Source organism: Monodelphis domestica, chromosome 4 (assembly GCF_027887165.1).
Source record: "Monodelphis domestica isolate mMonDom1 chromosome 4, mMonDom1.pri, whole genome shotgun sequence".
Classification (NCBI taxonomy): Eukaryota; Metazoa; Chordata; class Mammalia; order Didelphimorphia; family Didelphidae; genus Monodelphis; species Monodelphis domestica.
In genome coordinates, this window is record NC_077230.1 from 271,396,456 (window position 1) to 271,422,385 (window position 25,930).

A 25,930-nucleotide genomic window follows, 5' to 3' on the forward strand; every position below is an offset into this window, starting at 1 on the left:
CATCTGGTGCTCTATGATTTAATTGTCCTCTGTCATCACCCCTCATTTACCTTCCCCAATTCCTTCAGCTCATAGTCTAGTGATCTTTACACCCTTAAAAAACAACAAAATGTCTCTTGTTCCCATTCTCTCCATCTTGTGGTTAACAAGTAGATTCAGACAAGAGGACTTTTGACATCATAAGACCCTTCAAACGATACCCACAATTTTTAAAATTAATTGTTTCTCCTTCCTAGTGTGGAAGAGAGAAATGTTCAAATGAATGAAAAGACTGGATTTTGCAAAGCCATCTCTTGAGAAGGTGAGATGGTACTCTGCTGCCATGGGGGATGGAAATGGAACATTCCAGCCAAATAAAAGGAAGAGCAGTTAGGGACTGTTGGTTCTTTCTCTCCTTAGCTTGATGAGGGATGGAGCAAAATCCTTACTGAGCATTCAAAAAAGCTACATCTACTAAATTGTTTGCTGAGAAGTAGAAGATCCAGATCATTCATCTGTTACAGTTGGGATATAGACTTTTTCCCTTTGGGGAAGGCAATAGCCTATCCTGCAGAAGACTCATAAAAACAATATCTCTAAGACAAGAAGGAACTTCATCTTGAGCAGACAAAGTCATTAAAATAGTCTGGGACTTAGTCCCAGACTGGTGCCTCAAACCCCCTGAAACCATCTATAGGAGAGGAATAGTCCAGGGCTTTTTGTTTCCTCTCTCCTCATTTATACCGTAAATCTTTATCCAATAAACAGTTGCTTTTACTTTACTGAAGACACTAATTTATTAAATGTACTAGAATGGGTATTACAAATATCTCAACTAAAGAAGAAAGAGGCTGAAGGGGGTTTCCTCTTACCCTTTCAGCTCTAGTCAGATCTGACTCTATTATCCAAATAGCTCTACCTGGGGCCTGGGGGCAGGAAGGAGAATTGGTGTTATCCTTTATGTGTTCCCACTTTCCAAGGTATCTGTGAAGATTTTGGTTCCTTTTGATACCCACTAGCAAGGTATTTTTTTTGTTTGTTTTTTTTAGTTTTGTGGATGAAGGCTAATTGACCGATTTCAGGTGGTTACCATGAATACAAATGAAGAATACCACATGCCCAATAAAATAGGATCCCAGAGACTACTTAGAGAAAATGATGTATATGTATGTGTGTGACAGAGAAAGAAGACAGACATAGAAGAGTTTCTGTTCTTCTAGTATATGAGAAGGTGATATCTATGTCTCTCCTGCTCCAGTTCTTTGATCTGGAGTCTCAGGGAGTTTTTACATGTAGAGGAAAGGGCAATTAGGTGGTACAGTGGATAGAGTGCCATACTTGGAATGAGGAAGACATCATCTTGGTTGAAATTTGTCATCACACACTAACTATCTGTGTGATCCTAAGCAAGTCACTTAACCCAAACAAGATTTCAGTTATCTCATTCATAAAATGAGCTGGAAGAAAAAAATTGTGAATCACTACAGTGTCTCTGCCAAGAAATCCTCAAATGGGGTCATGAAGAGTCTTACATGACTGAAACAATTACACCCCACCCCACCCAAATCCAATGGCAAGGGAAAAGAGAGATCCTTTATGTTGCTTCATTCCAGAAGACATCCTTGTTTACTTCTGACCTTAACATTCCAGTCTTTGGTGAGGAATTATGGGTAACTGGGCAGTGATCAAAGACTAGTGGGTAGAACTAATGGTGTGAATATAATTTTGACAAATTTTTGCAGTTTACCCAGACAAAGTTCTGTGACTGTGAATCTCCTTTTGTGAACTGTTGTTGCATGACCTAGGAATTCTAGTTGTAACATCTAATCTGAACCAATAATATAACTCCCTGAGTCTGACCAACCCTATATGTCATATCTATAATGTAATATGATTTTACGGGACAAGTACTTTATTAATGAAATTAATGATGTTTTGATATATTTAAATGTCATTTCCTCTTTATTATCAATTTATTTTCAATAAAATCAAAATACAATTCACCATTTGTTATGGTTGAAAGGAGAAGTTTCCTTGTATAGTAATACATGCATTCTAGGAGATATTTTGCCCTTCTTTTCCCTAAGCAATTACTATGCCCATCGAAAAATCGAAATATCAAAAAATCAAAGATAGCAGTGATGGGTAACTATGTAGGTTTGTTATACTTTCCTAGAGAATAGCATGACTATAATCCTGCCTCCTTCAATATCTGAACTTTACATTAAGGGGGATAGCTAACCAACCTGGCAGCAAATCCATTAACAATGGAATTTTATTGAAATAGCTTTGCTGAGGGAAAGGGAGTATGCAATGTTTGGCCAATGGATTGATTGAAAGGACTTAGGAAAGAAAGGTTTGAGCTTCCAAGCATATCGATTTATTAAGCAATGAATTCCAAGAGCATAACAAATGAAACTAGGTCTCCTCAGCTTGGCAAGGAACCCCAAATATAGGAGAGTCAGAGTTTTATTCTTTAAAAGAAAGCAATCAAGAGGAAAAGAGGTCATCTGAATTCTAATTGGAGGAATTTTTAGGAGTTTCCCATGATTGGAGGTAGAGGGCTAATAGGTATAATTCACTGAAATAAAAATAGAGAGGTCTCTTATGCCACATCCCTCCAAGTGTCTGTCAATCAAAGGAATAAGGAAACTGTAAATGATTGTTTAGTTTGAAGCCAGTTTTCAGACATGACATATTTTCCTTGAGATGGTTATTGTGAGAATATTCCTTGCATTAGTCATTTGATCTGTCTAGCTTTTGGGTCAATATAACCTACATCCTTAGTTAAAGGACTCTAAGCAAGAGGTAGAGGTGGTTCAGCTTCCAGGCCACCCTGGGCAAGTTTTAAACAATGCAGTAAAATCTTCTAACAATTCCTATCATTGAATAAAGTTCCTAAAAAGATAGAAATTGGACTAGTCCCCTAATTGAATAGAAAGAGAATTGAGTAATTACAGAATTGAGTTACAAGATGATGTTAGTGTAGTTCTTTCCATTTCCACACTTCTCTCAAATGTGAATGGGTCTAGGAGAATGACTTCAGTGAGGGAGTTTTAGGACAATTGGCTAAATTGGGTACACTGAACTGATTAGGAGGTTTTTATATGAGAGAATAGGAAGAAAAGACACTGAGGGAGTATATAAGATATAATTCCAAAGTAGAAAATAAACTCCTTCTATCTACCTGTAGCATCTAATGCAGCATATTTTTGATGGTATGTAATTATGATTTGATGAATGAAAATTAAACACACAAAAGTCATGGCTTTACCTTCTTCCCAATATTTTCCAAAGCTCATTTTCATTTCATAGAAAATCCGTTCCTTTAGTGGACAAAGAAAAGTTAAAATTGTATCTTGCTTGATGCTACATAGACGTGTTATGCATTGTGCATCTCATAATTTTCTTTAGTACATCCTTAACATCTTTATTCCTCAGACTGTAGATTAGAGGATTCAACATGGGGATAACCGTGGTATAAAATACTGAGGCTACCTTCTCCTGAGTCATGTTACTGCTTGATGGTGGCTTGAGATACATGAAAATAACGGTGCCATATAAGATAGCAACAGCTGCCAGGTGGGAGCTGCAGGTACTGAATGCTTTAGACCTTCCTTCAGCAGACTGAATGCTAAGGATGCTGGAAAGGATGAAAGCATAAGAGATGAAGATGGCAATAGTGGTTGAAAATACATTGAATGTACCAACAACCACCAATAATAGCTCATCAAGATAGGTGCTAGAGCAGGAGAGCTTCAGAAGTGGTATGATATCACAGAAATAATGTTTAATGATATTAGGACCACAAAAGGACAATCTGACCATGCAACTCGTGTGAACCAAAGCAGCAAAGGTACCCATAGTATATACCGCTGTTGCCAAAAAGCAGCAGACACGTGGAGACATGATAACATTATAGAGCAGCGGACTACAGATGGCAACATAACGGTCATAGGCCATGGCTGTCAGCATGTAGAATTCAGAAACAATAAAAAAACAGAAGAAAAACAGTTGTGTCATACACTCATTGTAGGAGATGATGTTTTTCTCCTCTATAAAGTTTACCAAGAGTTTGGGAGTAATGGCAGAGGAGTAGCAGAGATCCACAAAGGACAGGTTGCTGAGGAAGTAGTACATTGGAGATTTTAGCTGGGGACCAATGCCAATTAATAGGATCATACCCAGGTTTCCCACCACAGTGACAACATAGATGCCCAGGAATAAGACAAAGAGGAAGACTTGGAGCTCTGGCTGGTCTGTTAATCCTTCTAAGATAAACAGGGTTACTGTAGAGTGATTTAATGAAGCCATTGTTTTGCAGAATTTCAGAGAGGCCACCCTATGGAGAAAAGAAGACACACAATAGACAAAATAGTATTTACCATTGTTTGACATTCTGGCATTTGAGGTAGTAGAGGAAGGAAATGGATTATTTGAAAATTTTAAGAATTACTGTGCAATCTATGGAAATTATCTCAGCTGAGCCTCACAGTAACACTCATGAGTTCAATAGTGTAGTTATATTTGTGAGCAACTTGAGAGCAGGGACTCTCTTTTGATTCTCTTTGTATAGTAGCCAAAGTGCTTATTCACACACTGAATTATTTTTTATAATCTCCTACATCAATTAATAGTTTCTTTAAAACTTTTATTTTTTTCTTTAACTCTTCTTGACATATTAATCTCCCAACAATGTTTGAAAACAAGCATAGGTGCTTATTAATAAAAAATGAGAGGGAGCTAGGCTTACTCATTCTTTAGTCTCCCCAAGTTAAATTAGTTATTGTAAGGCCATTTACTATGGTCATTCCTGTGCATGGTAAAAATGTATTTCAAACTAGGGAAAATAATAGTAAAAATAGAAAAAATTTCCCTTGATATCTTGTCACTAAATCACTGACCTATTATATTTTATTTTTTACCTTCCTTTCTATCATGCCTCTCTCTCTCTTCATTTTTTTTTCTGGAATAGTGGATCATTTTTCCTCCCCACCAGTAGGTTAATATTTTCCTATTTAATATTACCATGGATGAATAAAATACATACTTTCCTCCCTTAATGTCAATTTCACTATCCCAAACTTCAATATACTAACTCTCCTCAGAGGCTGGAAATATGGATGTTAGAGGTAAGCGGGATTTTCCCTCTTGTAATCAGAGGAGCTAATATGAAGTTAAAAAGATGTCATTTAAAATTTTTTCATAGTTTTAAGGAAACAATTAAAATAAGCTACAATCTGATGTTAGACTATGTCCTGGAAGTGAAAAATAGTACCATTTGTCAATGTGATCTTTTTTTTTTGCATGTTATCTTCCTGCTTCTATAGCTTTTTAAAATTAAAATTTTCCTCTTGCTATCATTTCCTTTTTCTAATCTATTTCCACTTAACTTGCATTCTTCCACAGATCTTAATTTGTCTCTAGTAGCATCATACATAACCTCTGACAATTCCATATCTGTCTTTCTTCACGTTTCATCTATACACTACTGTCAGTAATGTAAGATGGCAGATGTATCAAAGAACTTAGACTAAAACCTACATTCAGGTTCTGCCAACAACATTGACAAACTCATTCTTGATCCATCACTTGTCTTCTGGTTTTCCACTTGTGAAAGCAGCATACTTATCACCAAAGTATCAAAATTATAGAGCAATTTTGCACCTTAAATGAGACAGAAATACTCTACAAACTTTGAGGACACATTTAATTATCAGTTGTTATTATTCTCATCATTCTTGGAATTTGGACAATATACCAAATGGTTGGGATGCACTTAAATCCATTCACATTCTCTGATCATACTAGTTTAAATATGTTCTCCTGCCTGTTTGGTTACAATACAGATTTGGGGATTTATAACTTGAAGATAATGTAGAAATTATCTCATCCAATCACTTCATTTCAAAGATGAGTAAAATTCAGTTGAGGACAGAAAAGACATTATTGGGTTTGCAGAAGTAATTATAGTTACTTAAAAGGCCTCATATCTCCAAAAGCTCAGGATTACTTAATTAGAAAAGTAGAAAAGAGAATATTTTCCTTCCATTAATGGATAGAATTTAGGAATATGAAAGTGAGAAGAGAATTCATAATGAACACAACTAATGTGTAGAAGGTAAAAAAGTTCCCAATCTATCTCCTCAATCTTAGAGCAAATTCCTTTAGGAACAGTATAGACAGGGAGTATCTCTAGTCTCATCTTGATAGACTGCCTATGACCACACCTTGTGCATAAGGAGAAGCTCTGCTGAGGTTTGCTTTATACTTCAGAATCCACAATTTGATTTATTACAAATATTTCCTGAAATAATTTGTTACTCACCTGAGTCCTCTCAAGATTAGGGGAGTCACTCTTCTGATATGACTAGTAGGCAGCCATGTGGCACAAAGGATAGAACTCTGAACCTGGAGTCAGGAAGACCTGTGTTAAAATCTAGCCTCAGGTAATTAGTGCTCTTGCTAAAGCCACTCTAAAGCTGCCCACTTCAGTTTCTTTATCAGTAAAGTGGGGGTGATCACAAAACCTATAACCTAAAGTTTTTGTGAGGGTAAAAATGAGATAATATATGGAAAGCAAACTTTAAATGGTTATATAAATTTTAGTTATTAGGAGCTTATCTCATGAGCATTATTAATATGTGGCTGTTTCCACAGCAAATTGTCACCACACAACATCTCAACAAATCATGTTTAGAGAATGGGATTGTTGGTGTTTGAAAATGAAAATATTAGAGTCATTGTGAATGAAAAAAGGAAAAAAAAGAGGAACTTCTGACTCTGCCCAAAGACACAAGACAAGAGGAAAGAACTGCAACTCTACGAATTCTAAGGAGCTTAATCAAGAGGAAGGTAAGTTTTTATTTATTTCTTGTTTGGAAATCTTTTGGTCCCAAGAACATTATAATTGAAAGGGTCCCCTAGGATCTTATCACTTCAGATTGGAGTCCAAAGGGAAAAGGCACCCAAGACAATGATATTCCCATTGATATCTCAGGTAAATTGGGTTACTTTGAAATTTATCTTTCACTGAAAACAGAGAACAGCAATAATGCTGGAAGGAGGGAGGAAAGTTAACTTCCAGAACAATAATCTGATTATGGTCATAATTAACTATGTACAATAAAATCTCATCTGGTGCTCTATGATTTAATTGTCCTCTGTCATCACCCCTCATTTACCTTCCCCAATTCCTTCAGCTCATAGTCTAGTGATCTTTACACCCTTAAAAAACAACAAAATGTCTCTTGTTCCCATTCTCTCCATCTTGTGGTTAACAAGTAGATTCAGACAAGAGGACTTTTGACATCATAAGACCCTTCAAACGATACCCACAATTTTTAAAATTAATTGTTTCTCCTTCCTAGTGTGGAAGAGAGAAATGTTCAAATGAATGAAAAGACTGGATTTTGCAAAGCCATCTCTTGAGAAGGTGAGATGGTACTCTGCTGCCATGGGGGATGGAAATGGAACATTCCAGCCAAATAAAAGGAAGAGCAGTTAGGGACTGTTGGTTCTTTCTCTCCTTAGCTTGATGAGGGATGGAGCAAAATCCTTACTGAGCATTCAAAAAAGCTACATCTACTAAATTGTTTGCTGAGAAGTAGAAGATCCAGATCATTCATCTGTTACAGTTGGGATATAGACTTTTTCCCTTTGGGGAAGGCAATAGCCTATCCTGCAGAAGACTCATAAAAACAATATCTCTAAGACAAGAAGGAACTTCATCTTGAGCAGACAAAGTCATTAAAATAGTCTGGGACTTAGTCCCAGACTGGTGCCTCAAACCCCCTGAAACCATCTATAGGAGAGGAATAGTCCAGGGCTTTTTGTTTCCTCTCTCCTCATTTATACCGTAAATCTTTATCCAATAAACAGTTGCTTTTACTTTACTGAAGACACTAATTTATTAAATGTACTAGAATGGGTATTACAAATATCTCAACTAAAGAAGAAAGAGGCTGAAGGGGGTTTCCTCTTACCCTTTCAGCTCTAGTCAGATCTGACTCTATTATCCAAATAGCTCTACCTGGGGCCTGGGGGCAGGAAGGAGAATTGGTGTTATCCTTTATGTGTTCCCACTTTCCAAGGTATCTGTGAAGATTTTGGTTCCTTTTGATACCCACTAGCAAGGTATTTTTTTTGTTTGTTTTTTTTAGTTTTGTGGATGAAGGCTAATTGACCGATTTCAGGTGGTTACCATGAATACAAATGAAGAATACCACATGCCCAATAAAATAGGATCCCAGAGACTACTTAGAGAAAATGATGTATATGTATGTGTGTGACAGAGAAAGAAGACAGACATAGAAGAGTTTCTGTTCTTCTAGTATATGAGAAGGTGATATCTATGTCTCTCCTGCTCCAGTTCTTTGATCTGGAGTCTCAGGGAGTTTTTACATGTAGAGGAAAGGGCAATTAGGTGGTACAGTGGATAGAGTGCCATACTTGGAATGAGGAAGACATCATCTTGGTTGAAATTTGTCATCACACACTAACTATCTGTGTGATCCTAAGCAAGTCACTTAACCCAAACAAGATTTCAGTTATCTCATTTATAATATGAGCTGGAGAAAAAAAATGTGAATCACTCCAGTGTCTATGCCAAAAAATCCTCAAATGGGGTCATGAAGAGTATTACATGACTGAAACAAATACACCCAACCCCTCTCCCCCCCCAAAAAAATATATTTGAGTATATTTGAGTAGCATCAATGCTAACATCACTGACCTATTTTCTATTTTTCATTACCTTCCTTTCTATCATGTCTCTCTGTCTGCATTCTTTGCTGGAAAGGTAGATCATTTTCATTTCTCAATAAGTAGATTAGTCCTTCCCTACTAAATGGATGAATAAAATACATACTTTCCTCCCTTAAAGTCAACTTCACTATCCCAAACTTTCATATGGCAACTCTCCTCTGAGGCTGGAAATCTGGATGTTAAAAGTAAGAGGGATTTTCCCTCCTGCAATCAATGGAGCTAATATGAATTTAAAAAGAAGTCATTTAAATTTTTTTTTATAGGTTTAATGGAACAATTAAAATCAGCTACAATCTGATGTCAGACCATGTCCTAGAAGTAAAAAAAAAAACAGTATCATTTGTCAATGTGTTCTTTCCTTTATATATTACCTCTCTACTCCTATAGCTTTTTAAAATTAAATTATCGTCTTGCCATCATTTCCTTTGTCTAATCTGTTTCCACTTGCATTCTTTCACAGATCCTAATTTGTCTCAAGTAGCATCATATATAACCCTGACAATTCCATATCTGTCTTCACGTTTCATCTATACACTACTGTCAGTAATATAAAATGGCAAATGTATCAAAGAACTTAGACTAAAACCTACATTCAAGTTCTGCCAGCAAAACTGACAAATTCATTCTTGATCCATCACTTGTCTTCTGTTTTTCCACCAGGGAAAGCAGCATAATTATAGCCAAAGTAACAAATTAATAGAGCAATTTTGCACCTTAAATAAGAATATATATGGGAGATACTCTACAAACTTTGAGAACACATTTATTTATAAGTGGTTATTATTCTCATCCTTTTTGGGATGTTGACAATATAACAAATGGTTGATATGGGCTTAAATCCATTCAAATTTCCTGGTCATACTAGTTTCAGCTATGTTCTCCTGCCTGTTTGGTTACAATACATATTTGGGGATTTATAACTTGAAGATAATGTAGAAATTATCTTATCCAACCACTTCATTTCAAAGATGAGTAATATTCAGTTGAGGACAGAAAAGACATTATTGGGTTTGCAGAAGTAATTATAATTAAAAAACCTCATATCTCCAAAAGCTCAGGACTACTTAATTAGAAAAGTAGAAAAGAGAATATTTTCCTTCCATTAATGGATAGAATTTAGGAATATGAAAGTGAGAAGAGAATTCATAATGAACACAACTAATGTGTAGAAGGTAAAAAAGTTCCCAATCTATCTCCTCATCCTTAGAGTACATTCCTTTAGGAACAGTATAGGCAAGGAGTATTTCTAGTCTCATCTTGATAGACTGCCTATGACCACACCTTGTGCATAAGGAGAAGCTCTGCGGAGGCTTGCTTTATACTTCAGAATCCACAATTTGATTTATTACAAATATTTCCTGAAATAATTTATTACTCACCTGAGTCCTCTCAAGATTAGAGGAGTCACGGTTCTGATATGACTACTAGGCAGTCATGTGGCACAAAGGATAGAACTCTGAACCTGGAGTCAGGAAGACCTGTGTTAAAATCTAGCCTCAAGTATTTAGTGCTCTTGGGAAAGTCACTCAAAAGCTGCCCACTTCAGTTTCTTTATCAGTAAAATGCGAGTGATCACAGCACCTATATCCCAAGGTTTTTGTGAGGATAAAAATGAGATAATACATGGAAAGTAAACTTTAAATGGTTATATAAATTTTAGTTATTAGGAGCTGATCTCATAAACATAATTAATATGTGGCTCTATCCACAGCAAATTGTTACCACACAACAGCTCAACAAATCATGCTTAGAAAGTGGGTTTGTTGGTGTTTGAAAATTAAAATATAAGACTCATTGTAAAAGAAAGAAAGGGGGAAAAATTGGAACTTCTCACTCTCCCAAAAGATAGTAGACAAGGGGAAAGAACTGCAACTATACAAATCCTAAGGAACCTAATCAAGAAGAAGGGAATTTTTATTTATTTCTTGTTTTGAAATCTTTTGGTCCCAGGAACATTATTAAAGAAAGAATCCCCTAAGATCTCATCACTTCAGATTGGAGTCCAAAGGGAAAAGGCACCCAAGACAATGATATTCCCATTGATATCTCAGGTAAATTGGGTCGCATTGAAACTCATCTTTGACTGAAAACAGCAAACAGCCGTAATGCTGTAATGGAGGGAGGAAAGCTAACTTCCATTACGATGATCTAATTATGGTCATAATATATTATGGACAATAAAATCACATCTGAAACAATTCTGGTGCTGTATTATTTAATTGCCCTCTGCCATCACCCCTCATTTCCCTTCCTCAATTCCTTCAACTCATAGTCTCATGATCTCTACAACCTTAAAAAACAACCAAATGCCTCTTCTTCCCATTCTCTCCATCCTGTGGTTAACAACTAGATTCAGACAAGAGGACTGTTTTTGTCCTAAGACCCTTCAAATGATACCCACAATTTTTAAAATTAATTGCTTCTCCTTCCTAATGTGGAAGAGAGAAATGTTCAAATGAATGAAAAGACTGGATTTTGCAAAGCCATCCCTTGAGAAGGTGAGATGGTACTCTGGTGCCTTTGGGGGATGGAAGTGGAACATTCTAGCCAAGTAAAAGTATTGATGGTTCTTTCTAACCTTATCTTGATGAGGGAAGGAGCAAAATCTTTACTGAGCATTCAAAAAGCTATATCCATTAATGGTTTGCTTAGCAGTAGAAGATCCAAATCATTCATCTGTTACAGTTGGGATATAGACTTTTTCCCTTTGGTAAACTTAATAGCTTATCCTGCAGAAGACTCATAAAAACTACAGATCTAAGACAAGAAGTAACATTATTTTGAGCTGACAAAGACATTAAAATAGTCTGAAAATTAGTCCCAGACTTGTGCCTCAAACCCTCAGAAACCATCTATAGGAGGAGAATAGTGAGGGGCTTCTTGTTTTCTTTGTCCTCATTAATACCCTAACCATTTATCCAATAAATAGTTATTTTTACTTTACTGAAGACTCTAACATCTTAGATGTACTACAGGGGGATTTCAAATATATCAACTAAAGAATAAAGGGTCTGTAGGGGATTTCCTCTCACCCTTTCAGCTCTAGTCAGTTCAGACTACATTATCCAAATAGCTCTACCTGGGCGGAGGATGGGGTGGAGAATTGGTGTTACTTTTTATATGTTCCCTCTTTCTCAAATATCTGTCAAGATTTTGGTTTCTTTTGATACCCCACTAGTACACTAGCAAGGTTTTTGTTTGTTTTATTTAGGTTAGTGGATGAAGGCTGATTGACTGATGTCAGGTACTTTTCATGAATACTAATGAAGAATACCTCATGCCCCATCAAATAGGACACCAAAGATTACTTAGAGATAGTGATGTGTATGTATGTGTGTGACAGAGAAAGAAGACAGACATAGAAGAGTTTCTGTTCTTCTAGTATATGAGAAGGTGATGTCTATGTCTCTCCTGCCCCAGTCCCTTTATCTGGAGTTTCAGGGAGTTCTCTTTACATGTAGAGCAAAGACTAATTAGGTGGTATTTCCCCAAAATATGATACTAAAATTCCACAAAATTTGATACTAAATTTCCACAAAATATGATAATAAATCCCTTATATCCTGGGTTTTCTTACATCATTAACATTTTATTTGAGCTGTTTCAACAGTTAATTTTTTTAAAAAATGATATGGATAAAAATGAGGGAAAAGGATAAGTGATAGCTTTGTTTTTATAGCTTGATAGCTGCCCGGAGTTTGGCAGAGCGCCCTCGAGGATTGTCTTGGACCTCCTGACTTTCAGGTGTAACCACCTTCTTGTATATCATTTCCCATTCCAAGGGAGATGAGCTTCTAAAGAATTCTTCATTTTCTTGATTTAAACACAGACTTTGGGCTTGAGTTATCTTCTGTCTCCTTTTTGGACTAAGCTTTTCTGTCACGTCTATTCCATGTAAGAAACGCTTGACAATGTGGTCTTCCAATGAATGGAAAGTAAGGGCAACGAGGTGGCCCCCTGGCCTCGGAAATTTCTGAGCTGTCTTCAGACCCAAATAGAGTTCATTCAGTTCATTGTTGACAAATATTCGGAGGCCTTGGCAAGTCTTGGTAGTAATATGGGTTGATCTCTGGAGCAAGTGCCAAACTTGGAATGAGGAAGACATCATCTTGGGTGAAATTTGTCATCAGACACTAACTAGCTGTGTGACCCTAAGCAAGTAACTTAACCCAAACAATATTTCAATTTCCTCATTCATAAAATGAGCTGGAAGAAAAAAATTGTGAATCACTACAGTGTCTCTGCCAAGAAATCCTCAAATGGGGTCATGAAGAGTCTTACATGACTGAAACAATTACACCCCACCCCACCCAAATCCAATGGCAAGGGAAAAGAGAGATCCTTTATGTTGCTTCATTCCAGAAGACATCCTTGTTTACTTCTGACCTCAACATTCCAGTCTTTGGTGAGGAATTAGGTGTAACTGGCCAGTGACCAAAGGATAGTGGCTAGAACTTCATGGTGTGAATATAATTTTGACAAATTTTTGCAGTTTACCCAGACAAAGTTCTGTGACTATTAATTTCTTTTTATTAACTGTCCTTGCATATCCTAGGATTTCTAGTTCTAACATCTAACCTGAACTACCTACTCCTAAATGTCATATCTATAATGCAATATGGTTTTATGGGACAGGTACTTTATTGATAAAATTAATGACATTTTGATATATTGAAATGTCATCTCCTCTGTATTTTAAATTCACCATGTTTCCTTGTATGTAATACATGCATTCTAGGAGATATTTTGCCCTTCTTTTCCCTAAGCAATCACCATGCCCAGCTTATGGATTTCAATATACAAATATCAAAGATAGCAGTGATGTGTAACTTGTTAGGTGTGTTATAATTTCATAGTCAATAGCATTACTATAATCCTGCCTCATTCAATATATGAATTGTAAATTGAGAGGGATAGATAACCAACCTGGCAGCAAAGTCATTAACAATGGAATTTAATTTAAAAGTGAGTTTTGCAGAGGGAAAGGGATTATGGAATGTATAGCCAATGGACTGATTTAAAAGACTGAGGAAAGAAAGGATTGAGCTTCCAAGCATATTGATTTATTAAGCAATATATTCCAATAGCATAGCATATGAGACCAGGTCTCCTCAGCTTGGCAACGAACCTCCTATATAGGAGAGTAAGAGTTTTATTCCTTAAAAGAAAGCAATCAACAGGAAAAGAGGTAATCTGAATTCCAATTGGAGGAAATGTTAGGAGTTTTCCAAGAATGGAGATAGAGATTGAATAGTTGCGAATGATTGAAATCTCATGCCACAGCACTCTTTGTGTCTGTATCCAATTAAAGGAATAAGGAAACTGTCAATGATTATTTAGTAAGCAGCCAGTTTTCAGATATGGCATGTTTTGCTTGAGATAGTAATAGTGAGAATATTTCTTGCATTAGTCCTTTGATCTGCCTGGCTTTCTGGTCAATAGAACCTAGATCCTTAATTAAAAGGACTCTAAGCAAGAGGTAAAGGTGGTTCAGCATCCTGGCCACCCTGGGCAAGGTTCAAACAATGCAATAAAATCTTCTCACAATTCCTATCATTTAATAAAGTTCTAAAAAGACAGAAATTGGACTAGTCCCCAAATTGAGTAGAAAGAGAATTGATTTACAAAATGAATTTAGTGTAGTTCTTTCAATTCCCACACTTCTCTCAAATGTCAATGGGTCTAGGTGAATGACTTGAGTGAGTAGGTTTTAGGACAATTGGTCAACTTGGGAACACTGATCTGATTAGGACAGGTTTATATGAGAGGAAAGGAAGAAATGACATTGAGTATAATTACAAAGTAAAAAATAAACTCCAATCTACCTCTAGCATCTAATGTAGCATATTTTTTATGGTATGTAATTATTATTTGATGAAGTAAAATAAACATCCCAAAGTCATGGCTTTACCTTCTTCCCAATATTCTCCAAAGCTCATTCTCATTTCATAGAAAATCCGTTCCTTTTTTGGACAAAGAAATGTTATAATTGTATCTTGCTTGATGCTACATAGACCTGTTATGCATTGTGCATCTCATAATTTTCTTTAGTATATCCTTAACATCCTTATTCCTCAGACTGTAGATTAGAGGATTCAACATGGGGATAACCGTGGTATAAAATACTGAGGCTACCTTCTCCTGAGTCATGTTACTGCTTGATGGTGGCTTGAGATACATGAAAATAACGGTGCCATATAAGATAGCAACAGCTGCCAGGTGGGAGCTGCAGGTACTGAATGCTTTAGACCTTCCTTCAGCAGACTGAATGCTAAGGATGCTGGAAAGGATGAAAGCATAAGAGATGAAGATGGCAATAGTGGTTGAAAATACATTGAATGTACCAACAACCACCAATAATAGCTCATCGAGATAGGTGCTAGAGCAGGAGAGCTTCAGAAGTGGTATGATATCACAGAAATAATGTTTAATGACATTAGGACCACAAAAGGATAATCTGACCATGGAACTCGTGTGAACCAGAGCGGCGAAGGTACCCATAGTATATACCGCTGTTGCCAAAAAGGAGCAAACCCGTGGAGACATGATGACATTATAGAGCAGAGGACTACAGATGGCAACATAACGGTCGTAGGCCATGGCTGTTAGCATGTAAAATTCAGAAACAATAAAAAAAAGGAAGAAAAACAGTTGTGTCATACACTCATTGTAGGAGATAATGTTTTTATCCTCTATAAAGTTTATCAAGAGTTTGGGAGTAATGGCAGAGGAGTAGCAGAGATCCACAAAGGACAGGTTGCTGAGGAAGTAGTACATTGGAGATTTTAGCTGGGGACCAATGCCAATTAATAGGATCATTCCCAGGTTTCCCACCACAGTTACAACATAGATTCCCAGGAACAAAATAAAGAGGAAGACTTGGAGCTCTGGCTGATCTGTTAATCCTTCTAAGATAAACAGGGTTACTGTAGAGTGATTTAATGAAGCCATTGTTTTGCAGAGTATCAGAGAGGCCACCCTATGGAGAAAAGAAGACACACCATAGACAAAATAGTATTTACCATTTTTGACATTCTGGCATTTGAGGTAGTAGAGGAAGGAAATGGATTGTTTGAAAATTTTAAGATTTACTGTGCACTCTATGGAAATTATATCATGAGCCTCTCAATAAAACTCATGGGTTCAATAGTGTAGTTATCATTAGTGAGCAACTTGAGAGTAGGAACTCTCTTTTGATTCTCTTTGTATACAAGCAAAGTGCTTACTCACACACTGAATTATTTTTCACAATCTCCTACATAAATTAATGGTTATTTATGTTTTTTCTTTCTTTACTCGTCTTGTCATGTTAATATCCCAACAATGTTGGAAGACAATCATAGGTGCTTATTAATAGGAAAATGAGAGGGAGCTAGTCTTACTTATTCATTTGTCTCCCCAAGTTAAATTGTTACTGTAAGGCCATTTACTATGGTTATTCCTGTGCAGGATAAAATGTTTTTTAAACTTGGGTAAAATAATAGTCAAAATAGTCAAAAAGTTTCCCTTGATATCTTGTCTTTGGTCATTTGCTTTATTTTCTAAAATTTCTTTTTCATAATTTCATCAATATTAATAGTAACTAAATGGGCAAATGTTGGTGAAGATGCTGATAAATATGCACAGTAATAAAGTATTAGTGGAGCTGTGAACTGGTCCAACCTTTCTGAGAACAACTTAGAAGTATGCCCAAATGACTATAATATTGTACATACATTGTATAAATGAATATTCATATTGGCTTTTGACCTGCCAATACCACTACTAGGTCTATGCCACAAAGAAGTCAAAGAAAAAGGGAAAAGGATGAATATGTGAGAAAACACCCATAGTATCACCTTTAGTGTTTAAGAAGATCTGGAAATTGAAGAAATGTCCATCAATTGGCTGAACAAGTTGTTCTGTATGATTGCCATGGAATATGATAGTAGTATTAGAAATGAAAAATAGGATTGTATCAGAAAAACTTAGGTTTATATTAACTGATGCAAAGCAAAGTGAGATGAACTGGGAAATCATTTTTCACATTAACTAAAAGGTTGTGATGGTTATTCACTGAGAAAGATTTATAGTTATACTGATCAAAAAGTTATACTGATCAAAACTGTAATCCAAAAGAATTTGAGGAAGAGTCAAGATTGCTGCTTAGAAGCAACAAATGTCCAGACCTCTTTGAAAATCTTTCCACACTAATCAAAAATAAAGTGCTTCCAGGGGACAGAAAACCAAATCTAAAAACAGGACAGCTGGGGCATCCTCCTTTTAAAAGGTACACAGAAAAGTTTAAATTCTGAGGTTAAAGGAAAAAAGAAGAAGGTCTTGGGATCCCTCCCCCACCTGCTGATGCAATATCTCGGCTTCCAAAATTTTCTCTGGCTGTCATCCCATGCCCAAATTATTCTCCTTTATCTTCTCTCAATGGTCACCTTCCTGGTTTTCAGAAAGTCGCAACTAAAATTTCATCTTTTACTTGAAGCCTTCTCTAACCATTCTTAATTCTAGTGTCTTCTGTCTTCATTATTTTCCTTCCTTCCTTCCTTCCTTCCTTCCTTCCTTCCTTCCTTCCTTCCTTCCTTCCTTCCTTCCTTCCTTCCTTCCTTCCTTCCTTCCTTCCTTCCTTCCTTCCTTCCTTCCTTCCTTTCTTTCTTTCTTTCTTTCTTTCTTTCTTTCTTTCTTTCTTTCTTTCTTTCTTTCTTTCTTTCTTTCTTTCTTTCTTTCTTTCTTTCTTTCTTTCTTTCTTTCTTTCTTTCTTTCTTTCTTTCTTTCTTTCTTTCTTCTCTCTTTCTTCTCTCTCTCTTTCTATCTCTTTCTCTCTTTCTTTCTCTCTGTCTCTCTCTTTCTCTCTATCTCTTTCTCTCTTTCTTTCTCTCTGTCTCTCTCTTTCTTTCTTTCTCTCTTTCTCTCACTCTTTCTTTCTTTCAGTCTTTCTTTCTTTCACTATTTCTTTCTTTCACTCTTTCTTTCTCTCTTTCTTTCACTCTTTCTTTCACTCCTTCTTTCTCTCTCTCTCTCTTTCTTTCTTTCTCTTTCTTTCTTTCTTTCTTTCTTTCTTTCTTTCTTTCTTTCTTTCTTTCTTTCTTTCTTTCTTTCTTTCTTTCTTTCTTTCTTTCTTTCTTTCTTTCTTTCTTTCTTTTTTTCTTTCTTTCTTTCTTATTATCCAATTCACACATTCATTTTCATGTTGTCTCCTTCATTAAATTGTAAATTCCTTCCAAGTAAGGACTCATTCTTTATTTTTATTCACTGTTTAAAATTGTGCCTAACATATAGTTGGTGTTTAAAAAATGTTAATTAAACGAGTCATTGAAAGAGATTAGAAAGTTATGTTGGGACCAGTTGGGATAAGCCTTTAAAAGGTATATAAGAGGAGCTTTTTCTTTTCTTTTGGTCTAGAGGCAAAAGAAAGTCACTGGAGTTGATTGTGATGTTGAGTCACATGGATATAGTTGTGAGGAAGGCAAATCTCTAGCTGAAGTGTGTAGGACTAGATCAGGAAAAGACTTGGGGACAAGAATGTATTAAGAAGTTATTGGAATGATAAATGATAAGTGACTGAATTAAAATGATAGCTGTGTGAATATAGAGAAGGGATTGGATTTGTGGTATGAGGGAAGTGTTAAAAGGCTTGGAAAATGCTAAGATCATGAAGTTCGAGACACTATCATTAATAGTGTTACCATCAATAGGATAGGGGAAGTTTAGAAAAATTAAAGTTTTGATTGAAAGATAATTAACTTAATTTTAGATATGTTGAGTTTGAGATGTCTCCAGGATATCTAGTATAAAACATACAATAGAAAATTAGTGATGAGACTGAAGCTAAGGTGAGAGAAAGGAGTTGGAAATCAGAGGTCACCTGCATAAAGATGGTAGCTAAACCTATGAGAAAGGAGGATATTACTGGAAAAATTAATATTAAGAAAAAGAAAAAAACTCAAAATAGGATCATGGGAGAATCTCATAGTTAGTGTAAATTTGAAAAAAATAAGTAGTAACAGGGGTAGGAAATGAATGACGATAGAGTAGTAAAACAAAAACTCAGAAAGAAAATAATGTTCTAGTGGAAAGGTTAGTTGATATTATCATATGCAGCAGATCCTGAAAAAGAAGGACCAGGTCTGAGAAAAAAAAGATGACATTTAATAAAGAAATCATTGTTAACATTGCAAAGAGCAACTAAATGATGAGTTCAGAAATTAGACAGAAACTAAGGAGTAAGTGAGTACCTGTGAAGATATGGAATCAGTAAGTTTCTCTAGGACTTTTCCAAGAAGTTTTCCTAAGAAAGGGAGGAGTGGTATAAAAAATATCTCAAAGAGATATCAAAGTCTAGTGAAGATTTCTACAGATATAGGAGAGAGAGAGGCAGGTTTGAAAGCAGTAAAAAGGCATAAAGTTGAATATTTAAGATAATTGAAAGCTGATTAAGGATGTAATTAAATATGATGATATAGTATGTGACAGTTTATGAAATGTACCACACCCATAGTGTGGTACCTTTGCAAAGATGATAGGGATATATATGTATATATATATATATATATGTAATCTATTTTCTCAGATCAAACTTTGTCTTTAAATGAAATTTTTACATTTTACTTTATATTATAATTGCTTAGATTTTTCATATTTTCAATCCTAGATTATAAAGTTCATGAAGATAGGAGGTATGCTTTGTAAATATTAGTTTCCTTTGCAGTAACTTGCACATAGTTTTACCTCAATTAATATCATTTGAATTACATTAAAATAAAGTGTCTGAACTCAGGAAATATCCTCATTATATGTGAGTCTGAAACAAAACTGAAAACTATAATATGAACTTATGGGAAAGAAGACAATTCTATTTTAAAAATCATATATTTGAGTAGCATCAATGCTAACATCACTGACCTATTGTCTTTTTTTCATTACCTTCCTTTCTATCATGTCTCTCCATTTGCATTCTTTGCTGGAAAGGTAGATCATTTTCATTTCTTAATCGGTAGATTAGTCCTTCCCTACTAAATGGATGAATAAAATACATTCTTTCCTCCCTTAAAGTCAACTTCACTATCCCAAACTTCAATATGGTAACTCTACTCAGAGGCTGGAAATCTGGATTTTAGAAGTAAGAGTGATTTTCCCTCTTGCAATCAGTGGAGCTAATATGAAGTTAAAAAGAAGTCATTTTAAAAAATTTTATAGGTTTAAAGGAACAATTAAAACTAGCTACAATCTGATGTTAGACCAAGTCCTAGAAGTAAAAAAAAAAAGTACCATTTGTCAAGGTGTTCTTTCCTTTGTATGTTATCTTCCTACTCCTATAGCTTTATAAAATCAAAATTATATTCTTGCTATCCTTTCCTTTTTATAATCTATTTCCACTTAACTTGCATTCTCCCACAGATCTTAATTTGTCTCTAGTAGCATCATATATAACCCTGACAATTCCATATCTGTCTTCACTTTTCATCTATACACTACTGTCAGTAATGTAAGATGGCAGATGTATCAAAGAACTTAGACTAAAACCTACATTCAAGTTCTGCCAGCAACACTGACAAACTCATTCTTGATCCATCACTGGTCTTTTGTTTTTTCACATGTGAAAGCAGCATAATTATAGCCAAAGTAACAAACTCATAGAGCAAATTTGCACCATAAATGAGACAGAAATACTCTACAAACTTTGAGAACACATTTAATTATAAGTTGTTATTATTCTCAACATTTCTGGAATGTTGACAATATACCAAATGGTTGAAATGCACTTAAATCCATTCGAATTTCCTGGTCATACTAGTTTTATTTATGTTGACCTGCCTGTTTGGTTACAATATATATTTGGGGATTTATAACTTGAAGATAATGTAGAAATTATCTCATCCAACCACTTCACTTCAAAGATGAGTAATATTCAGTTGAGGAGGGAAAAGACATTATTGGGTTTGCAGAAGTAATTATAATTAAAAGGCCTCATATCTCCAAAAGCTCAGGATTGCTTAATTAGAAAAGTAGAAAAGAGAATATTTTCCTTCCATTAATGGATAGAATTTGGGAATAGGAAATTAAGAAGAGAATTCATAATGAACACAACTAATGCATAGAAGGTAAAAAAGTTCTCAATCTATCTCCTCATCCTTAGAGCACATTCCTTTAGGAACAGTATAGACAAGGAGTATTTCTAGTCTCATCTTGATAGACTGCCTATGACCACACTTTGTGCATAAGGAGAAGCTCTGCTTAGGTTTGCTTTATACTTCAGAATCCACAATATGATTTATTACAAATATTTCCTGAAATAATTTGTTACTCACCTGAGTCCTCTCAAGATTAGGTCACTGTTCTGATATTACCATTAGGCAGTCATGTGGCACAAAGGATAGAACTCTGAACCTGGAGTCAGGAAGACCTGTGTTAAAATCTAGCCTCAAGTATTTAGTGCTCTTGGGAAAGCCACTCAAAAGCTGCCCACTTCAGTTTCTTTATCAGTAAAATGGGGGTGATCACAGCACCTATATCCCAAGGTTTTTGTGAGGATAAAAATGAGATAATATAAAGGAAAGCAAACTTTAAATGGTTATATAAATTTTAGTTATTAGGAGCTGATCTCATAAACATAATTAATATGTGGCTCTTTCCACAGCAAATTGTTACCACACAACATCTCAACAAATCATGCTTAGAAAGTGGGTTTGTTGGTGTATGAAAATTAAAAAATAAGAGTCATTGTGAGTGAAAGAAAGGGAAAAAAGAAGACCTTCTCACTCTCCCAAAATATAGTAGACAAGAGGAAAGAACAGCAACCATATGAATCCTAAGGAACCTAATCTAGAAGAAGGGAATTTTTATTTATTTCTTGTTTTGAAATGTTTTGGTTCCAAGAACATTATTAAAGAAAGAGTCCCCTAGGAACTCATCACTTCAGATTGGAGTCCAAAGGGAAAAGGCACCCAAGACAATGATATTCCCATTGATATCTCAGGTAAATTGGGTCACATTGAAACTCATCTTTCACTGAAAACAGCAAACAGCAGTAATGCTGTAATGGAGGGAGGAAAGCTAACTTCCATTATGATGATCTAATTATGGTCATAATATATTATGGACAATAAAATCACATCTGAAACAATTCTGGTGCTGTATTATTTAATTGCCCTCTGCCATCACCCCTCATTTCCCTTTCCCAATTCCTTCAACTCATAGTCTCATGATCTCTACAACCTTAAAAAACAACAAAATGTCTCTTCTTCCCTTTCTCTCCATCCTGTGGTTAACAACTAGATGCAGACAAGAGGACTCTTTTTGTCCTAAGACCCTTCAAATGATACCCACAGTTTTTAAAATTAATTGCTTCTCCTTCCTAATGTGGAAGAGAGAAATTTTCGAATGAATGAAAAGACTGGATTTTGCAAAGCCATCTCTTGAGAAGTTGAGATGGTACTCTGGTGCCTTTGGGGGATGGAAATGGAACATTCCAGCCACGTAAAAGGAAGAGCAGTTAGGGACTGCTGGTTCTTTCTCTCCTTAGCTTGATGAGGGAAGGAGCAAAATCTTTACTGAGCATTCAAAAAGCTATATCCACTAAATAGTTTGCTGAGCAGTAAAAGATCCAGATCATTCATCTGTTACAGTTGGAATATAGACTTTTTCTCTTTGGGAAAGTTAATAGCCTATCCTGCAGAAGACTCATAAAAACTATAGATCTAAGACTGGAAGTAACATTATTTTGAGCTTACAAAGACATTAAAATAGTCTGAAAATTAGTCCCAGACTTGTGCCTCAAACCCTCAGAAACCATCTATAGGAGGAGAATAGTGAGGGGCTTCTTGTTTTCTTTGTCCTCATTAATACCCTAACCATGTATCCAATAAATAGTTATTTTTACTTTACTGAATACTCTAACATCTTAAATGTACTAGAAGGTGATTACATATACATCAACTAAAGAATAAAGGGTCTGTAGGGGATTTCCTCTTACCCTTTCAGCTCTAGTCAGTTCAGACTACATTATCCAAATAGCTCTACCTGGGTGGAGAGGGGAGAATTTATGTTACTCTTTATGTGTTTCCTCTTTCTCAAATATCTGTCAAGATTTTGGTTTCTTTTGATACCCAACTAGTACAATAGCAAGGTCTTTTTCTGTTTGTTTTGTTTAGGTTAGTGAATAAAGGCTGATTGACTGATGCCAAGTTCTTTTCATGAATACTAATGAAGAATACCACATACCCCATCAAATAGGAGCCCAAACACTACTTAGTGCCAATGATGTGTATGCATGTGTGTGACAGAGAAAGAAGACAGACATAGAAGAGTTTCTGTTCTTCTAGTATATGAGAAGGTGATGTCTATGTCTCTCCTGCCCCAGTCCCTTTATCTGGAATCTCAGGGAGTTCTCTTTACGTGTAGAGCAAAGACTAATTAGGTGGTATAGTGGAGAGAGTGCCAAACTTGGAATGAGGAAGACATCATCTTGGTTGAAATTTGTCATCAGACACTAAGTAGCTGTGTGACCCTAAGCAAGTAACTTAACCCAAACAATATTTCAATTTTCTCATTCATAAAATGAGCTGGAAGAAAAAAAATTGTGAATCACTCCAGTGTCTCTGCCAAGAAATCCTCAAATGGGGTCATGAAGAGTCTTACATGACTGAAACAATTACACCCCACCCCACCCAAATCCAATGACAAAGGAAAAGAGTGATCCTTTATGTTGCTTCATTCCAGAAGACATCCTTGTTTACTTCTGACCTCAACATTCCAGTCTTTGGTGAGGAATTAAGTGTAACTGGCCAGTGACCAAAGGATAGTGGCTAGAACTTCATGGTGTGAATATAATTTTGACAAATTTTTGCAGTTTACCCAGACAAAGTTCTGTGATTATTACTTTCTTTTTATTAACTGTCATTGCATTTCCTAGGATTTCTAGTTCTAACATCTAACCTGAACTACATACTCCTTAATGTCATATCTATTTTTTATTTTATTGAATTTTATTGAAAAATTTATTTTTGCAGAGGGAAAGGGATTATGGAATGTATAACTAGTGGACTGATTTAAAGGACTGAGGAAAGAAAGGATTGAGCTTCCAAGCATATTGATTTATTAAGCAATATATTCCAATAGCATAGCATATGAGACCAGGTTTCCTCAGCTTGGCAACGAACCTCCTATATAGGAGAGTCAGAGTTTTATTCCTTAAAAGAAAGCAATCAACAGGAAAAGAGGTAATCTGAATTCCAATTGGAGGAAATGTTAGGAGTTTTCCAAGAATAGAGATAGAGATTGAATAGTTGCAAATATTTGAAATCTCATGCCACAACACTTGATGTGTCTGTATTCAGTCAATGGAATAAGGAAACTGTCAATGATTATTTAGTAAGCAGCCAGTTTTCAGATATGGTATGTTTTGCTTGAGATGATAATTGTGGGAATATTTCTTGCATTAGTCCCTTGATCTGCCTGGCTTTCTGGTCAACAGAACCTAGATCCTTAATTAAAGGACTCCAAGCAAGAGATAAAGGTGGTTCAGCATCCAAGCCACCCTGGGCAAGGTTCAAACAATGCAATAAAATCTTCTCACAATTCCTATCATTTAATAAAGTTCTAAAAAGACAGAAATTGGACTAGTCCCCAAATTGAGTAGAAAGAGAATTGATTTACAAAATGAATTTAGTGTAGTTCTTTCAATTCCCACACTTCTCTCAAATGTCAATGGGTCTAGGTGAATGACTTGAGTGAGGAGGTTTTAGGACAATTGGTCAACTTGGGAACACTGATCTGATTAGGACGGGTTTATATGAGAGGAAAGGAAGAAATGACACTGAGAGTGTATATGGTATAATTACATAGTAGAAAGTAAACTCCAATCTACCTCTAGCATCTAATGTAGCATATTTTTGATGGTATGCAATTATTATTTGATAAATGAGAATTATAAGGCTAAAGTCATGGCTTTACCTTCTTCCCAATATTTTCCAAAGCTCATTCTAATTTCATAGAAAATCCATTCCTTTAGTGGACAAAGAAATGTTAAAATTGTATCTTGCTTGATTCTACATAGACGTGTTATGCATTGTGCATCTCATAATTTTCTTTAGTACATCCTTAACATCCTTATTCCTCAGACTGTAGATTAGAGGATTCAACATGGGGATAACCGTGGTATAAAATACTGAGGCTATCTTCTCCTGAGTCATGTTACTGCTTGATGGTGGCTTGAGATACATGAAAATAATGGTGCCATAAAAGATAGCAACAGCTGCCAGGTGGGAGCTGCAGGTACTGAATGCTTTAGACCTTCCTTCAGCAGACTGAATGCTAAGGATGCTGGAAAGGATGAAAGCATAAGAGATGAAGATGGCAATAGTGGTTGAAAATACATTGAACGTACCAATAACCAACAATAGTAGCTCATTGAGATAGGTACTAGAGCATGAGAGCTTCAGAAGTGGTATGATATCACAGAAATAATGTTTAATGACATTAGGACCACAAAAGGACAATCTGACCATGCAACTCGTGTGAACCAGAGTGGTAAAGGCACCCATAGAATATACCCCTGTTGCCAAAAAGGAGCAGACACGTGGAGACATGATGACATTATAGAGCAGAGGGTTACAGATGGCAACATAACGGTCATAGGCCATGGCTGTCAACATGAAGCATTCAGAAACAATAAAAAAACAGAAGAAAAACAGTTGTGTCATACACTCATTGTAGCAGATGATGTTTTTATCCTCTATAAAGTTTACCAAGAGTTTGGGAGTAATGGCAGAGGAGTAGCAGAGATCCACAAAGGACAGGTTGCTGAGGAAGTAGTACATTGGAGATTTTAGCTGGGGACCAATGCCAATTAATAGGATCATGCCTAGGTTTCCCACCACAGTGACAACATAGATGCCCAGGAACAAAATAAAGAGGAAGACTTGGAGCTCTGGCTGATCTGTTAATCCTTCTAAGATAAACAGGGTTACTGTAGAGTGATTTAATGAAGCCATTGTTTTGCAGAGTATCAGAGAGGCCACCCTATGGAGAAAAGAAGACACACAGTAGACAAAATAGTATATACCATTGTATGACATTCTGGCATTTGAGGTAGTAGAGGAAGGAAATGTATTGTTTGAAAATTTTAAGATCTACTGTGCAATCTATGGAACTTATGTCATCTGAGCCTCGCAATAAAACTCATGAGTTCAATAGT

At 35.8% G+C, this 25,930-nt stretch overlaps 3 protein-coding genes across 3 annotated transcripts; all 3 read right to left on the reverse strand.

The window, feature by feature from the left end:
- Positions 1 to 1,586: 1,586 nt before the first annotated feature.
- LOC100013754 (olfactory receptor 8D1) lies at positions 1,587 to 4,354 on the reverse strand. Its single transcript, XM_056825883.1, has one exon. The coding sequence runs from the start codon at positions 4,291 to 4,293 to the stop codon at positions 3,349 to 3,351; it is 945 nt and encodes a 314-aa protein (XP_056681861.1). The 5' UTR covers positions 4,294 to 4,354; the 3' UTR covers positions 1,587 to 3,348.
- A 10,397-nt stretch (positions 4,355 to 14,751) lies between these two features.
- On the reverse strand, positions 14,752 to 19,713 carry LOC100016154 (olfactory receptor 8D1). The gene is made up of 2 exons (XM_001370034.3): positions 19,676 to 19,713; positions 14,752 to 15,697 (listed from the first exon to the last, which is right to left on the reverse strand). Exons 1-2 carry the CDS (start codon positions 19,711 to 19,713, stop codon positions 14,752 to 14,754), a joined length of 984 nt encoding a protein of 327 aa, XP_001370071.3.
- Positions 19,714 to 24,782: 5,069 nt separating this feature from the next.
- Positions 24,783 to 25,727, reverse strand: LOC100016193 (olfactory receptor 8D1). The gene has a single exon (XM_001370063.2). The coding sequence runs from the start codon at positions 25,725 to 25,727 to the stop codon at positions 24,783 to 24,785; it is 945 nt and encodes a 314-aa protein (XP_001370100.2).
- Between the last annotated feature and the right edge of the window lie 203 nt (positions 25,728 to 25,930).

Bases quoted from the DNA above. Each gene is read 5' to 3' on its own strand.
- LOC100016154 (XM_001370034.3), bottom strand. From the start codon at position 19,713: ATGATCTACCTTTCCAGCAAAGAATGCAAATGGAGAGA. The intron at 15,698-19,675 runs CATGATAGAAAG...ACTCTGCAAAAC, and splicing joins AAAGAATGCAAATGGAGAGA to AATGGCTTCATTAAATCACT.
- LOC100013754 (XM_056825883.1), bottom strand. From the start codon at position 4,293: ATGGCTTCATTAAATCACTCTACAGTAACCCTGTTTATCTTAGAAGGA.
- LOC100016193 (XM_001370063.2), bottom strand. From the start codon at position 25,727: ATGGCTTCATTAAATCACTCTACAGTAACCCTGTTTATCTTAGAAGGA.